The sequence below is a fragment of the Botrytis deweyae genome (assembly GCF_014898535.1).
Source record: "Botrytis deweyae strain B1 chromosome Unknown BDEW_027, whole genome shotgun sequence".
NCBI classification, from domain to species: domain Eukaryota; kingdom Fungi; phylum Ascomycota; class Leotiomycetes; order Helotiales; family Sclerotiniaceae; genus Botrytis; species Botrytis deweyae.
In genome coordinates, this window is record NW_024066234.1 from 338,317 (window position 1) to 354,860 (window position 16,544).

The 16,544-nt window shown below is 42.3% G+C and overlaps 6 protein-coding genes across 6 annotated transcripts; 3 read left to right on the top strand and 3 right to left on the bottom strand.

The window, feature by feature from the left end:
• Window positions 1–395: 395 nt before the first annotated feature.
• Window positions 396–2,290, top strand: EAE98_009342 (uncharacterized protein; the record flags this gene model as incomplete). The annotated part of the gene is made up of 3 exons (XM_038956963.1): window positions 396–594; window positions 741–1,187; window positions 1,242–2,290. 3 exons carry the CDS (start codon window positions 396–398, stop codon window positions 2,288–2,290), a joined length of 1,695 nt encoding a protein of 564 aa, XP_038806730.1.
• Window positions 2,291–3,544: 1,254 nt separating this feature from the next.
• On the bottom strand, window positions 3,545–5,162 carry EAE98_009343 (uncharacterized protein; the record flags this gene model as incomplete). Its single annotated transcript, XM_038956964.1, has 4 exons — window positions 3,545–4,069; window positions 4,131–4,862; window positions 4,916–4,952; window positions 5,152–5,162. The coding sequence occupies 4 exons, from the start codon at window positions 5,160–5,162 to the stop codon at window positions 3,545–3,547; spliced, it is 1,305 nt and encodes a 434-aa protein (XP_038806731.1).
• A 492-nt stretch (window positions 5,163–5,654) lies between these two features.
• On the bottom strand, window positions 5,655–6,902 carry EAE98_009344 (uncharacterized protein; the record flags this gene model as incomplete). Its single annotated transcript, XM_038956965.1, has 1 exon — window positions 5,655–6,902. One exon carries the CDS (start codon window positions 6,900–6,902, stop codon window positions 5,655–5,657), a length of 1,248 nt encoding a protein of 415 aa, XP_038806732.1.
• A 1,522-nt stretch (window positions 6,903–8,424) lies between these two features.
• EAE98_009345 (uncharacterized protein) lies at window positions 8,425–9,858 on the top strand (the record flags this gene model as incomplete). Its single annotated transcript, XM_038956966.1, has 1 exon — window positions 8,425–9,858. The coding sequence occupies one exon, from the start codon at window positions 8,425–8,427 to the stop codon at window positions 9,856–9,858; it is 1,434 nt and encodes a 477-aa protein (XP_038806733.1).
• A 247-nt stretch (window positions 9,859–10,105) lies between these two features.
• EAE98_009346 (uncharacterized protein) lies at window positions 10,106–11,309 on the bottom strand. Its single transcript, XM_038956967.1, has 2 exons — window positions 10,634–11,309; window positions 10,106–10,450 (listed from the first exon to the last, which is right to left on the bottom strand). The coding sequence occupies exons 1-2, from the start codon at window positions 11,183–11,185 to the stop codon at window positions 10,334–10,336; spliced, it is 669 nt and encodes a 222-aa protein (XP_038806734.1). The 5' UTR covers window positions 11,186–11,309; the 3' UTR covers window positions 10,106–10,333.
• Window positions 11,310–13,153: 1,844 nt separating this feature from the next.
• On the top strand, window positions 13,154–14,549 carry EAE98_009347 (uncharacterized protein). Its single transcript, XM_038956968.1, has 2 exons — window positions 13,154–13,601; window positions 13,803–14,549. Exons 1-2 carry the CDS (start codon window positions 13,375–13,377, stop codon window positions 13,945–13,947), a joined length of 372 nt encoding a protein of 123 aa, XP_038806735.1. The 5' UTR covers window positions 13,154–13,374; the 3' UTR covers window positions 13,948–14,549.
• Window positions 14,550–16,544: the final 1,995 nt, after the last annotated feature.

The following is a 16,544-nucleotide window of genomic DNA, read 5'->3' on the forward strand; positions in this document are numbered from 1 at the left end:
TAACAATAAGAAAAAGTGTTGGAAAGATTGAATTGAATCATCATTCTGATTTTCCAGAGTTAGAGTTGCATTAAACTAACTTTTCTGACGCAATTGGTTTTAATAAGAGCAACTTGTGAATCGAATCACACGCTCTTTCTACCCGCTAACTCGAAGGTCTGCAGAGCTGCAGAGCTGCGTTTCCCCCGCCACAATTTTGAGTTTCCATTATATAAAACATTCCTACCCCGCAAAACAGCTCGAGCTACGAACTTACGATTCAGACCCATTGGACCACGAGGTATTCATAGCGTCACCGCTGCCTGTTTCTCTTTCCTTTAGGGTGCGATTTTCGCGGAATATAAAAGTCGGCGTGTTGTCGCAGAGACGGAGAACGAGGTAGACATTCCACCATCATGTCGCTGTCGCAGAGAGTAACGTCGTTTGAATCGCTGTCGCCGGAACGAGGCAGGTCCCCGGCGGGTTCGCAGAGGAGAAAATTGAGCTTTAGTCCGTTGCCGGGAAATTGGGGGGATGATTTGGAACCGCAGGAGCAGGTGGTCGAGGAGATTGAAATGGTGGCTGCGTTTGAGGTTTCGAAGGGGAAGCGAATTTGTAAGTGTTTTTCTTGGGGATGTTGGTTGGTCGTGATGCGCATGCGGCATTGGAATGTTGGACTGCGAATCTTCATCTCTACATCGTCTCGTCTGATGGTTTAAAATCGTGATGCGGAAATGTACTAATTGAACGCTCAATTGTAGTACAAGTCGCAATTGCAGTGGTGTACTGTCTCCTCGCTGCCGGTATCGTCTTTGGATATGCAGCGCTCAAACCAGTTCTTATCCGCGAAGGTGTTTATCGAGAATATTGTACAGAAGATGAATTGAAAGAGGGAGTACGAACTTGCTTTGAGCAGGAGATACATTTGAACTTGATGTTCACCATTGCTGCGGTCGGTACGAATGTTGCAGCTTTACCAATTGGCTCTATCTTGGATAACTTTGGTCCAAGGGTAGCTGGTATCATAGGAAGCATTTTCTTGGCGGTTGGAGCTACTCTCTTTGCTTTTGCTGATGAGTTACCCTTTGATGGATTTATTCCAGGATATTTGTTGTTGGCACTGGGAGGAGCTTTCTTCTTGATCACCTCTTATCAGCTTTCGAATACCTTTCCCAAACATTCTGGTTTGATCTTGGCTCTTTTGACTGGTAAGTAATTGTTATTTTGCCTCTTCTTTCGCATTTGACCTAATGATTTTCAAGGTGCCTTTGACACCTCCAGTGCGCTCTTCCTCGTATATCGAATCATATATCAATGGAGTGATGGAACTTTCCACATCAAACAGTTCTTCCTCATCTATCTGATCGTTCCGGCTTTTATCCTCATCGCACAAATTTTCGTCATGCCTTCGCAATCGTACAAGACAGTGGGAGAAATGGTTAAACAGGTCGAAGATGACGATTTGTTCGACGATCAAATGGACGAAACTACAGCTCTCCTTCGCGAAGAGCGTCGTCAACGTCGTGATTCCATTGTCTCGGAAATAACCGAACTTTTGGGCACCAAGCCGGGCAGTAAACAAGTCAAGCAAGAAGAGCGCAAGAACAAAATCTCCGGCGTATGGGGAGTGTTACACGGAAAAACCGTAGTACAACAAATTCTGTCTCCGTGGTTCGTTCTTATTACCCTATTTACCGTTATCCAAATGACACGGATCAATTTCTTCGTCGCCACCATTCGTCCACAGTACGAGTACCTCCTTGGTTCTTACAACAAAGCCGTCGATGTCAACACTTTCTTCGATCTGGCTCTTCCACTAGGAGGCGTCCTCTCAATCCCTTTCATTGGCATCATTCTCGACAATACCAGTACCACATTTGTGCTCTCCCTCCTCGTGACCATCGCGACCACTATTGGCGTTCTCGGCATGCTCCCCTTTTCCTGGGCCGCCTATGCGAACATCTCTCTCTTCGTCCTCTACCGTCCCTTCTACTACACCGCCGTATCCGATTACTCAGCCAAGGTCTTTGGATTCCGTACGTTTGGAACGGTCTACGGATTGATTATCTGTTTGGCAGGTCTTCTCAATTTCAGTCAAAGTGGATTAGATGCCCTCCTTCACAAAGTCTTCAACGGAAACCCAGTACCGATTAACGGTATGTTGATGGGCTCAGCATTGGTGGTAGGAATCATCCTCTGTGCATTTGTGGGTTGGAAAGCATACACCTTGAAGCGAGATGGCTTAGAAATGGAGGCAGAAGCTGCGAGAGAAACAGTGATGCCTGGTGCGGAGAGTCCGGAACGATTATAAGTTCTGGATTATTTTATCACAGTAATATTATTTGGAAAATTGGTTCTGGCGGTTGGAAATATAAATTGATGGATGGATGGATGGATGCTTGGAAGCATGGACCGGCGTTGTTTGGAATATCCTCTCTGTCTAGGCAATTAATGAGCGTGCTTGGTTTGCATCTGTATTTGGATTCGGATTTAGGGAGTCGTCTCATACATGCATGTCTTATCATATCTTACCATACCATACCATACGTATACGCACGCATATATTATTTTCTGGGAGCTTCGTCGATGAGACGGATATCCTGTATTGTTTGCTATCGTTAGGGCATATTTTAGTAGAAGTAATTATCCATATACACACAGGAGAATGTATAATTTGTATTCAATCACTTTGGAGTTTTTGTTTCCTGTGATTATTATTCTTGAGTTATCAATATAAACGCAAAATTGAGTCATGAATATATGTCAAAAGCTAGATATCAAACCAGGTCAACCAATGGCCGCCAGAAAATTGTTTGAAGAAATCCGTTTCAAAGCCACATGGTTAGTTTATGAACTCATATTCACAATCACAATGGCAATCGAGGGGTACAAGAACTTGTAGAGGAAATGCAATTCAATTTTGAATATCCCATTTATAACAAGATGTTAACACATACAATAATGCATACAACAATGTATACAATGCTAGTCCTCGGCATGATGCAAAGGAACCTATGCAACCCAAAATACCTCGTGCATGCTGATTGTCTAAGAAAAGAAAGTACCGCCCTTAAATTCATACATTTTCCATCTAGCCCGTTTTCATCATCCTCTGGTCTAAAATATGAAGGTTGACTCCTTGAAACAGCATGTTGATAAAACATCATTAACCTGCACCCTTTTCTTACCCCCTCTCTACAACTTTTTAGACGCAAAAGATAATTAGCGAACAACGAACAACGAACTACTGCATTACTTTTTGGGCGTCGACGACCCCCTATTTGAAGGCATCCAGCTTTTGGCCAATTTCTACCAACATTGAAGATTCTTTATTGTCCACTGTTTTGGGGGTAGCTATGACATCTTGCGCAGTTTTTCGAAGTTGAGCAATGTTCCTCTGCAAAGTCTGGAGCTTTCGATCAAGGTCTCTCAAAATTGACGATTCTCCATGCTTTGGAGTTTCCGGGTATTCCTTAGGCAGAGCAACGGTCTCTTCCGCAGTGTCATTGTATATGGAGGGGTCAGTTTGTGAGTCATCCAGCTTTTGGTTCAGATCTAACCTTGGTTATTCTCCATCCTTTGGATTTCCTGGGCGCTCTCCTGGCTGAGCAGTGATTTCTTCCGCATCTTGGGGCGTCCTGGCGAGATCGGGTTGGAGAACATCCAAATTTCGATTAATACCTACTACGTTTGACCATGTTCCGTTCTTTGATCCTTCGCGCTGCTGCGCAATCCAGTCCTTGAGCGTACCTATGAGTGGACGTGGACATAAGCGCAACCTCTTGTACCCTTCCCACAAAGAAAAGTATGGCGAGTCACATGAAGGTCGAATGTCCATGTTCATTTCAACACCTGGTGTGGTGTCAATGTATATACTTGGCTTTTCCAGCTTGATCTTAACAATTGGACATAATTTGGGTACAAGCGTTTCCTCCCATGGGACGACTTCATGATCATCAGCAAGCTCATCCCAATTATCTCTTGTGGAGGCCTGCTTTATGATGGTAGGAATCAAAGAATGTCGAATGATGTTTTTGCTTATGCGCTCTGCCAGTGCCTCCAAAGTTTGGAATGACGATTCTTCTATCGTCTAGATATTGTCAAGTGAAATTAGTAAATGGGTTGCGCAAGATGGGGAATATGCTGGCTACCTTCACAACGATCTGTTGTATATCCCAATGAAGATCTCCCTGGCCAACCCATCTATCGATCTCAACATTTGCAACCACATTCTGTTTCATGGTGCGCTCTTTTGGCAACAAGCCTATTATGGTGGGAACTGTAAGGTTATGCAGTCGAAGGGTACTACTTTCTCCGATATGACCAATGCTGCGCAAGACGCCTGCTTCCTGTTCCTCTAACGAGGGTTCTTTGAAAATCGTTTGTGTAGTAAGACTGGCACCAGCTCCTCGTAAAGATGATTTTGGAAGCATGATTCTGATTGAGGACCAATTGACGTTTCTACCTACTGCAATTCTACGCCTAACAAGAACAGAAACGATGAATGAATAGATTGAATTCATAGAGAGTTCGCTTGCAGAGTCAGGTGTTATACCTGTTGCATGATAGGCCCTGACACCATCGATAATTGCTGATTTGATGAGGCCATAATGAATAGTGTCCCCTGCGATGTCATCATCTTCAGATGCCTTCTTAAAAGGTCGTCTTAAAGCAAGGGACACCGAGATGAGAGCTGGTTGTTGTGGACAAGTAGTCTCAACCCAATCTCCAGTCCACCCATCGGCTCCGGCCATGACCTGCAATTGCAAGTCTTTGACGCCAATGACAGCAACTGGCTCTTCACGAGCTTTTGAAAGCTCCCAGCTTGACATCCATGCAGAGGGCTTGAAACTGGTTGCCATGTCCAAGATAGATGAATGATCCTACTTCTATTAGTCTTTGTCTCTGGCCCGATAGACGAATCCCCAATGCTTACTTCACTAAGAATGGTGGAAGTATTGATAAGATCGGCTCTTGAGATTATGTGTTAGTGAATGTAGCAGCCCAGAGATTCGTTGCCAATTGAAGTGAGAGTCAGAGCAATCAGAAGTACCCGTGAACTAATATACAAATTGAAAAAAAGCGAGGGGAATGTTGATGTGATGAGGGTTTGTTTGATGTTTGCATTAATGATAGTAGAGATGAAAATGGAAAAAGCGCAGATAAACTTACTTAGACTCCATCGTGATTGCCAATCAATAAATGGCGAGGTTAATGAGGAAAGAGCGGATATGAGGTTGTGACATGGAAGTGATTTTGTAGGATTGGGGAAACGACGGCCATGTTTTGGCGGGGTAAATTGTAGATGGGCAGAATAAGGCGGCGAAAGAAAATTATAATGTGAATTTGATGGCGGGGTACATTGTTTCATTGTTCCAAAATTTCACTCGAGCAAGCATTGATTCTATGTAAAAATGGAATTGTAGTATTTTATAAAAGTGCCCTACGCAATGCAAGGCCAATATGTTCAATCCTCTGAAGTGGTTTATTTTCATCAGTTTACTAGCTGGTTGAAAAGTATCATTAACAAGGAATAAGTCCCAGAGCTAGCCTGCTGCCTCTAGCTATTAACGCCATTTACCCATGGCTTTATCCGTAGATGATTGTATTTGCCAATGCCCCCTAGATTCCACTTTGATGACCCAAAAACGCCTCCCCCTATCAAACAAATGCTTTTAGGCTTTCTTAGGCATTTTAGGAGTACATACTGGACATATCCAGGTGCCCAAGGGATCACTCTTGACGCCAACACAAGACCAATGAAACCATTCATAAGGACAGTCTTCGTTATCGCATGCCACCATGTCTCCATAACTGATATTGTGACAAATGCAGTATTTCTTATCATCCCCACCCTCTTCGTCATCGACATCAACCATATCGTCGTCTCCATCAGCGTCCTTGCTTTGACGTCCGGTGTTCTCTTCTTCTTCGATGGAGCCGGATTCCGCATCGCTCAGCTCACTGTCGTTTGCAGAGGACGGCGAGTTTTTATGTCCTCGCTTTAATCTACTAAGACCCGATTTTCCAGGTTTACCTTTGCGTGGAGCGCCACTTTGCCTGCTGCCCTGAGGTGCCACTTTCTTTTTCTGCGAATTTCTTGGTCCAGCACTACCGCCGCGTACGGCAGATGGTGTACCTCCACGAGGAGTACCCGGAGTCATTGATGAATGGCGAGCAAGTCCACTAGAGGCGGTTGGTAGGGTACCCAGTCCTCCAGTAAGTCGTGGTCGCTTGTTCATTGCGCCAAGTGATGATTCCCGAGTTTGCCTTTGTAAAAGCAAAGTGGCAGCGGGTGTTGCTGGAGCAGAAGACGCCATCGCGCCATTAAGTTGGTTACTGTTCGCAGATATTCTGGAATTGCTTGGATGTCGTGCATGAGGGGAGGAGACTGAGTTTATGATTTCACCAAGTGGTCTCGTGCCGCCGTGGGTATCTAATCGGGAGCGGTCGATTGGTTTTGGGTCTAGTAGCGAAGGCAGATCTGGATCTTTTGGGAATTCTCCTTTATTTTGTAGCGTTTTGATTTGCTGGTCCAGTCGTCGAACGTGTCCCTCGACAAGGCTTTCTAGATCCTGACATAACTTGATTTTTTCATCTTGCAGGCGCTCTGCTTTTTCATAATTCTCGAGTATTATCTTGTTCAAGGTTGGTTCTTTTGGGTTGGGCTGGTTTGCCCCGTTCGCCTTGGTCCATTTTTGAAGAGCAGCATCGTGCTTTGCGATGACAGAGAGGCACTCTTGCATAGCTTTATCCTTTTCTCCTATCTCATCTTGCTTGAAAGCAATTTCGTGGGGTAAATTTGCGACCCGGTTGATCCAGTCATCGAGAACTCCCGCTGTATCTAATTGCTCCATCTGCGGCATATTGATATTATTTTTGTATTTGGGGACAAAATCGATGGAAAGATCGTCTCTGGGCATTGTTATTAACGTTGACGGGAATCCCGCAGCAAACGTATGTTATGAAGGTAAGATGTGATGCCCGAAGAAAAGAAAACAAAAACAAAAGACAGATAGGAAGATGTAGGTGTCATGAGAATATGATGCCTTTGACAGGAATGATTGCGCATGCAAAACTGAAGTTGCGACAGCTTACCTTGGATGTTAAAAATATTGATGATAAAAGTTACCAATCATCTGCACAGGCACAGGATAGATTAGTGAAGGGGGTGGCTCCAGCACTCTTATCCTATTTGATTAAGAAAAAATGGGAATTTTCCTTTTACAAATAATTAATTCGAGGGGCAGGGAGCGAGTGAGTGCGTGGAGGGGGATTTAGTTGAACCACCACACGAATGCAGAATGCACACAGGTGGGATGTTTGTTTGTTGTCCGTCTGGTTGTGGGTTGTGACTGACTTGTGACGATTAAAGAGAAACAGAGCACCGAGCCGAGGAAAAGATGATAAGATAAAGGCCAAGGACAGGGACAAGGACAAGGACAAGTACAAGCAGGTACAAGCACTCGAGTTATCATAAATAGGTAGAGAGGTAGGTGAGTAGGTACTTTAGATAGATGTAAGTAGGTAAGGTCAGCATACAGCCACTCGGCAAGCCCAAAGGATATCCGAATATCAATGCGATGTAGAGGAAGAAGGGTGAATGAGAGATCAGAAGGGAAAAGATCAATTATAGACCGTTCGTATCGCCTTCAATATCCACATAAAGTTGTCATGATATAAAAGGAATTGCTTGCCTTGCTTTTGGAGATTGAAGCTAAGGTTAATTAGTAAGCATGAGATCAATAACATTCAATTCATCATCCTTCCGCAGAGCCTCAATAATAATTTATTGATATTCAATGATTGGGTGATCCAGACCTTGAACTCAATCAATTCCATTGTATTCTACTTGTTTATACCTATCTTCTTCAATCAGAAGACTGATTCAGTTCTGATATTTAATTCTCTACCTACCTACTCCAACCATAAAGGGAACCGTCCAGTATCAATACCTAGGTACGAGAGGAAATTGTCGAGATTGAATCATCCCATTCGAAATATTTCATTCGCCTACCTACCTGTACCATTCGCAAAGTGACGAATAACATTACAATTCTTACCAGAGGGGAGGGGAGAGGAAGGAGCGTCCTTGGCTATGATATATAGCTAGAGTTATACTATCTCTAGAGCTACACAACAATTATTGAAACTCGATTTACTCCCAAAGAACATGATTAGCTGAAGAGCAGATTTGAAATTGATCTGTTTGCTTACCAAAGTTCTAGACAAAACGTACAGACGGTACACACCTTCATCGAGAGCTACCAGCCAATTGCATGTTGCGCATCTTCCTATCGTCTACCCACTCGCATATCTACGCCGAGCGCATTCTCTGGATCGTTCACGATACTTGAATTCATAATCACCCAATCGAGGATTCTTGCAGCTTTGATTCACACAACAATCGCGCTCAATATCTAAGGCCTTTCCACAACAATCAAAATGAGTTCTATTGTTCGGGAATGGGGAGTTCCACTACAAGAACCAAATGATTCTGATAATCTAAGATACCTTGAGGAGGTCAAAAAGGAAGTTATCAAGAATGGAATCGTTCGGCCGACGGGATACAATGTTTCTTTTCATATGAACCCCATGATCGAAAAACATCATTTCGGACCAAAACACCCTATGAAACCGTGGCGTTTGACTCTATCAAAAGGATTGATTATGGCATACGGTATGCACGTCGCTATGGATACTTATGTTTCACGTGCGGCAACTCAAGAGGAGTTGGAAGATTTCCATACTCACGATTATCTCGAATATCTCAAAAGTGCCAAGGTCGGCCCGCCAGACGAACGTGTAGAGACACCATACAACCTTGGTAGTTTCGATTGTCCAGTTTTTGATGGACTCTTTAATTATTGTTCGATGTACTCGGGTGCATCGATTGATGCTGCTCGGAACCTTTGTAATGGGACATCAGATATTGCCATAAATTGGTCCGGAGGTTTACATCATGCCAAAAAAACTGAAGCTTCTGGGTTTTGTTATGTGAACGATATTGTACTTGCAATACTTCAACTTTTAAGAAAGGTTCCAAGAGTTTTATATATCGATATAGATGTCCATCACGGTGATGGAGTAGAAGAAGCTTTTTGGTCAACAGGCAGAGTCATGACTGTTTCCTTCCACAAATGGGATCCTGTAAACTTTTTTCCTGGAACCGGCGCCTTAGATGATACCGGCCCGAAAAATGAAAACAATCAAGGTGCTCATCACGCTGTCAACGTCCCATTGAACGACGGAATCGATGACGAGCAATATATTAGGGTGTTCAAGCAAGTCATTGATAAATGTGTCGAAAAGTTCCGTCCCAGTGCCATAGTCCTCCAATGTGGAGCCGATTCGTTGGCAGGTGATCGCATTGGAACGTTCAATGTTCTTGTTCAGGGCCACGGCGCTTGTGTTGAGCATGTCAAAGGGTATGGCATACCTCTTATGCTTGTAGGAGGAGGAGGTTACACGCCTCGAAATGTTGCACGTGCTTGGACAAACGAAACTAGTATTGCAATTGGTGCAAAGCTAAACGAGGAACTTCCAATGCATACACCCTACCGCGATCATTTCCGAAATCAATCCTTATACCCAGACCTAACTGAGTTGCTAAGTGCCAAGGGGTCAGTTCCCAAAGGTCAAACCGGAGCCAGAAAGAATCACAATTCCGAGAAAAAGATCAATGACATTGTATCCAGCATTCATGAACAGCTGCGCTTTGTAGAACACGCGCCAAGTGTACAAAGTCAAGACCTTCCACCCGATTTAGGAGCTTGGAAGCAAGATGTTGAGGATGAGATCAAAGAGGCAAAGGAGCAAGAAGAGTCATATAGGTTGCAGAGGGAAGAGGGTCTGGGCGTTCTTCGAGAGTATGCTTAGACAAGTGAGATTAGTACTTGGAAAGCTGTGCTGGATAGCTCACGCGTAAGGGGCATATTGCAAAATAATAGTGGCGTTTGGATGGTGCAGGAGTTATAAAGAATATACCTGAATTTTGGAAGCGGAATCTTTGATAGTATTGAAAACCATGAAATTATACCCAGTCATGATCATGACAAAAGGGAGGAGGGCATACACCTGGTCGCTGCCAGGCTGTGAATAAGTCACAAGTTAGACAATATAAGTTTAGCTATTTGTGTATCCATAACTATAAGTCAACCAATTTTCTTGTAGTTGTTTATGATTAATCTATTTACCATTAGGGTTATTATCTAATTATTGTATAACCCACCCGAGCCACTCTATTAAATACCATTCTGTGTAGAAACGCCGTAACCATTATTCTCAACTCCGTCCATGATTAATCTATTCGTTTAGTGTTTAACTTTACTGCAACTTCACTGCTTCTCAATGTTCACATACTTCCCGTCACTTTCCTCACAAATTCGGGAGCCGGATCATATAGCATGACGTGGAAATGTTCTACCGAATGTATCGATTTCAAGCTTCTCCAATTTCTAAACCAGATGACCTGTAAATGAAATTCTTCATTAGCTTTCTCCACATGGCAATACGATACCCAGACGAATTAATCAATGCAAGCCATGTTGACAAGCCAAAGCAAGCAACACCAAAAATCTTACGTGCATACAGATATAGATTATACATCGAAAATAAAAATGAAAATGAAAATAAAATAAAAACAGTAACTCACATTCTCACCCCCACACTCTTCCCCAAACACGCGATCCACCCACATCTGAATATCCCTCTTCGCATCCTCCCTCGTATCCCCCGTCTCGAGATCATCCTCCAGCGCGAATTTCGTCCACACGACCAAATGTACAATTTTCTCATCAATGCCATAGGGCCAATCATTCAATAAAATTTTATATTCCCCCTCGTTACTAAAGGGCGGATGGCGTGCACACAAATCGGACTCTCGCCAGTGCAATTTCTCATCGAGGATGAAGCGCATCATGGAGCCGTGGGACTGTTTGATGGCGTAGCAGTATTCGAGATATTTGCGGAGGTGGGAGGGGCGGCGCTGGAAGAGATCGAGGCGGTTGGTGCGGATGAGGGCGCGCACGGCGGGCCAGCTGAGGGTGGGTGAGGCGGAGTCCGGGGTGAGCAGGATGTGGATGTCTTTTTGCGAGAGGGATTGCAGGGAGGGCGGACAGTGCGCGGTGTGTGCGGTGGAGGGGATGTTGGTTTGCCAGTAGGGGAGGGAGGAGGAGGGACAGGGGGCGGGGGTGATGCTACCCATGTTTTTCTGTTCTTTTTTTTGGGGGACGGGCTGCTTTTATTTACGTTTCGGGATGGATGCTGGGAGGCTGGATGCTGGGGAGTTGGGAATGCGGGCTGCTGATAGGTGGTGATGATTGGAGGTGGTGATTGTAGTGACAAGGTGGGTGGTAAGCGACGGGATGGGTGGTGGATGGTGGATGGGGATAGGATGGATGATATGGATAAATTGGAAATAGATTGAAGGTGTAGGGGTGGTGAAAGGATGGGTGGGGGAAGGAAGGATTTTTATTTATTTATTTATTTATTTATTTGCTTACTTTGTTTGTTTTTATGGCGTGGTGTGAAGGTAATAAGTGAAGGTAAGTGAGTGGTTGTGCTCACTCAACTGGTGTGTGGTGACCACGGGTGTACAGACGACACAGAGGATTAGCATTGCATTGCCGGGTTGCTAGGAGACATTTTTACTAAATGTGTGTCGGGTGCGGGAAATGAAGTTTAGCACCACCTCCCTACGCGTGTGCTGTGCTTTTGAATATCGGTATGAGGACGACTCATAGGGATTTGATTCTGATGATCTTTTACAGAGTGAGTACGCAGACAGACGCTTAGATGCAATGGGAAGCTTGTACTCTCTTCTCCCTCTACCTGTGAACTTTACCCCTTTCTTGGCCATCTTAGTTGCGTTACCTAGCTACCTACCTTAGCTATAGCTTGCTTTCCCCTCAAGATCTCTGCAGCTATTCTCCTGATGCTTCAGATGGCATTGGTACTTCTTTGTACATAGTGGCTCATTACAAAGTATATCCATCCATGGATCATTCCACATGCCATATATGATATACAAGTTCATGCAATGAATGAATGCATCCCTACCTGGACGACTCGAGTTTGAAATTTATTGGATTTTGATGTCACACATTCATCATCAATATAGATGTGACGGACGTGATTGGATGGTGAAATGGTGAGAAATGAGATTTATCTGGAGTTCATCGGATGGGAATCGCTTTCATTGAATCGTTGCATCGGCAGGACTCCACTCTCATTTCCTGGGCCTGCTCATCTGCGATTGATGGATTATGGCCTGGACTTTGAAGATTCAACGGTATTGAGTGCTGCTTTTATGGTGGAGTGGCTGGGTTGTGTGTTTTGTAAGATTCAATTGATGTTGTGTACGACCGACAGTCTGCAGATGTAAATGATCAAAAGTAAAGCAGCACCCATTCATTCTTCATTCATTCCATTATCGACTATTGAAGGCTTGAAGACTTGAAGAATTGAATTAAAAAAGGAAAGATCAAAGAACGAGACAAGCATTAAACCTCACAAAACTCACGATTTGATAGTGGATCCATGCCATGATCCATCCCAAACCTTCCAAACCTTCCTGCAGCTGATGCAGCTGATGCAGTGCAGCTTTCTTTGACCTTTTTTTGTAAATTGTTCACATCCAGGGTTCCTTCCTGTTTGTATCGGTGAGTGGTGAGTATGAGATAGAAGCCTGTACCGAGTACCTTAATAACAATTGTATTAAGCAGTTGGAAATCAAAACGGAACCGACTTTTCCTTTTCTTACAAACAATCCAGTTCATCTCATCTCATCTCTTTCCAGAAGTCGTTTTGTTTTGTTTTGTTTCGATTCGTCTTGTCCTGTCTTTTTGTTCACTCACTCACTCACTCACTCACTCACTCACTCACCCACACACCCACACACCCACACACACTCTCTCTCTTCATTTACAAAACATTTGAATGTCAATCTGAAAGTTGAAGCTTGCTTTCTTTCTATATTTCACTCTTTTGTTATCCTACCGTCGTTCACTCTTTCCAGATTGGAAATCGCATTGATACAGAGATCAGATCAATTACACACACTCTTTGGAACTTTAAAGTAATTGAAGAAGGCACCGTGCCGCGACCTACCATACACATTCTTTCGTGTGGTGTTGAATATCTGGATTGGGTTAGAGACTAGTCTTGAACCATTACACTCACTTTCGCATTTGACTTAACAACCAAACTCAACTTTACAAATATTCCCAACCTCGAGATTATCCTTCTGAATATAAGAAAGGTCGCATGAAAGTCTACTTTTCAGTCAACTTCTGATCGATCAAATAACTTTCCTCATCATCTCGACTCAACCAAGATATACGATATTTGAATCACAATCTTTTTCTCACTAGATACCCACTCTAATACAACAAAATGGGAGGCAAACCACGCAACTTCGGGATGAAGGAACATCGTCCTTCACCATTGAAACAAGAAGTCTCGCAAAGACCTATCTCTATGCAATCGCCCAGCATGGGTTTGGTGAGAGATCCCATGTTTTGGAAGAGGTTCTCGACGGCGGTACATATGTCGGAAGTGGACTTGAAGGAGTTGGAGAGTGGATTTGCTAGTGAGAGGGTGGAGAGAAAGGATTCTTCTGGGTAGGTCTTTTGATTTTTTTTTTTTGTGGATTGTTGATTTTTATGTCTTTTGTGGATTGTGGGTTGGAGAGTAGGGAGATGGGAGATGAGGTTGAGGAAGAATTAAGTAATTGGACGGATGAACCGGAGTATATGGGTACAGAGGATTGTAATAGAGGATTGGAATGAAGGATTTTTGCTAATCATACTGTGTGGAAATAGCGGAGGTGAAGATTGGCTGGATCAACAGTATAAGGAGAAACGCCGATGTCGCTTCATCTGTATTGGAGTCACAATATTGGTGTCTATTCTCGTGGCTGCTGCTGTGGTAGTGGTGTTGTATTTCACGGGAAGAATACACTTTTAATGTTGAGGCGCCTCAATGGAAAGGAAGGATGAATGAAACGAAGAAGGAAACTGACCTCTTCGGAATTACTTTTGACGATACGTAATGAAATGATACGACAATGATAATGGAATGGCACTTTAGATGGGAGGAAATAGAATTCGATTCGACAGGTTCGACGGCATGACAACAACGAACTCAATGGTGCAGATATCTATCGTGCGCGAACTTTTGCGAAGAATTACCTTGTTCCTACTTCGATTCGGAGGAACAAATGGTGAATGGATGGACGGATGAGAAGTTTGCAATAGGCGATGCGATGGAAAGTATGAGTATGTATGCATGGTTATATTTTGATATGTCTATTATACCGGAGTCTTAGGGAATATGCAATGGATCGCAAATTCTATCTGTCGCTATAAGTTCACAATTGCTGAATGGGTCTATTGTCTATAACGTCGATGCTCGATGTGCTTGGTTTGGATTGAGATGGATTGATGGAAGGATGGGTATGGAATGGAATGGGATGGATGGATGGGGCAGGACGGGGTGGAATGAAGAAAAGACGGTGCTAGGATTGATATTTGTATGTATACAGATATTGGTGACTGGCTGGCTACTGGCAGAATGGAGGGAAATAGATAGATAAAATTAAATCAAATCAATAACAAAAAACATGTTAAAACTTTATTGGAGGCGCGGAAAGAAACGCATTGATTGGTATATTGGTTGTGTAGAATGTATATGGATGTTTGGATTTTGGATTGTTTTAAATAGATACTTTGATATACGGAGACTTCTGGAGATACTTTGATTAGGTATGATTAAAGCTCTGAGAATTGAGAATCGAGAACTCTGAAATCGGATAGATTGGTGGAATGGAATGGATTGGATTCGGTACTTTTTCCTGGAAGGATATATCGATGGGAGGAAGGATAAATGGAAGGAAGGAAGGAAGGAAAGATGAAATGTAGTTTGTTGTAGTTTGTAGTTTGTAGTAGTAGTTTATATGCCTTTCTAGGAAATTTTCAAATATGGATAACCTTACTCTGGAAAGTGAAAAAGATGGGGGATTTTTGGGGGATGGGATGTGATGATGGGATGTGGTGATGGGATGGGATGATGGGATGTGGTGATGGGATGTGGTGATGGGATGTGGTGATGGGATGGGATGATGGATTGTAGATTTTTAGGGGAGGGGAGGGAGAGGGAAAGGAGATGGGGATGGAGATGGGGATGGTGATGGTGATGGGATGTGGTGATGGGGATGGTGATGGGATGTGGTGATGGGGATGGTGATGGGGATGGGGATGGGGATGGTGATAAAGAGGGTGAGTTCTGAATCTGGATTTGGAGTGAGTTGTAGGGTATGGTATTGTATTGTATATGGTATATGTTGCAGTTTGGAGGTAGATGGGTAGGGTAGATATGAGGATGGGAATAAGGATGGGGATGGGGTAGGTAGGTAGGTAGCATAGGGTAGGGAGGGAGGAAGGGAGGGAGGGATGGAGGGAGAGGGATGGGGATGGGGATTGGGATTGAGGATGGGGATGGGGATGGGGATTGAGATTAAGATTGAGATTGAGATTGAACAAGGAATGAATAAATGATGGATCTATATGTACTTGTGATTAGGGGATTATTGTATAATATATAGAGGTTGATAGTATAAGTATTATAAAATATATTAAAAAGCGACCGAGCTTTTTTCCATTTTTATTATTTGGATTAATTATATCATTATATTGATTGAAAATTTATATAATGAATTCTAAGTAATGAAAATATTATAAATTTATTTTATCCTTAACAAAATCATTCAAATTCATCGAAATTTATATTTTTCTTTTTAGAAATACTATTCTAAGCCTATTTAGAATTTATAAAAAGCTTTGAAAGTTTCAAAAACTTCAAAATTATAAAAATTGAAAAAAAGTTGAAAATTTAAATAAAGGGATTCAAAATTCGAAATTTTGAGAGGATAACTGAATATCTAGTAAAATTAGTAAAAGCAGTATTGGAATTTCGTAAAACAGCAACTTTTATTAAAAATGAGACTTATACGACTTATGCTGTCAACCTTTGTAGTATAGAAGAGGAAAAGATAAATGAATGAATACAAGGGTATGTTTTTGATGATTAAGTCGAATACCCTACTTTCGGGCCACCCCTGTTTTGAACCACCCTTTTACACCAAAAATCACTTTTTAGGTCTATTAATATTTTTATCAATATATAATATAATTTAATGAAAATTTGTATGTATATAATTTAGATCGATTTAAGCCTATTCTGAAATTTTCAGATTTTTAGGATTTTTCTATATCGAGATCTAGAGCTTCAAAATATTGATTTTTTAATTTGTATGAGAATTACATACAAATTTAGAAATTTTATAAAATCTTTAATAACTTTTTAACAACAACTATTAAAAGAAAACGATATATATTTTTGAGATATTTAAACTTGAATTTATATAGAAATTCAAAAAAAAATTCAAAAAAATTAACAGATATAGAAATATAGTATACGGTGAGTTTAGAGTTATATAAATAATCCCTGTCATTTTGAGGGTACTTCTATAAATATTTATTTATAATAGATTTTCTATTTTTTCT

Bases quoted from the DNA above. Each gene is read 5' to 3' on its own strand.
- EAE98_009346 (XM_038956967.1), bottom strand. From the start codon at position 11,185: ATGGGTAGCATCACCCCCGCCCCCTGTCCCTCCTCCTCCCTCCCCTAC. The intron at 10,451-10,633 runs GTGAGTTACTGT...TTTCATTTACAG, and splicing joins AAGAGTGTGGGGGTGAGAAT to GTCATCTGGTTTAGAAATTG.
- EAE98_009347 (XM_038956968.1), top strand. From the start codon at position 13,375: ATGGGAGGCAAACCACGCAACTTCGGGATGAAGGAACATCGTCCTTCA. The intron at 13,602-13,802 runs GTAGGTCTTTTG...GTGTGGAAATAG, and splicing joins GAGAGAAAGGATTCTTCTGG to CGGAGGTGAAGATTGGCTGG.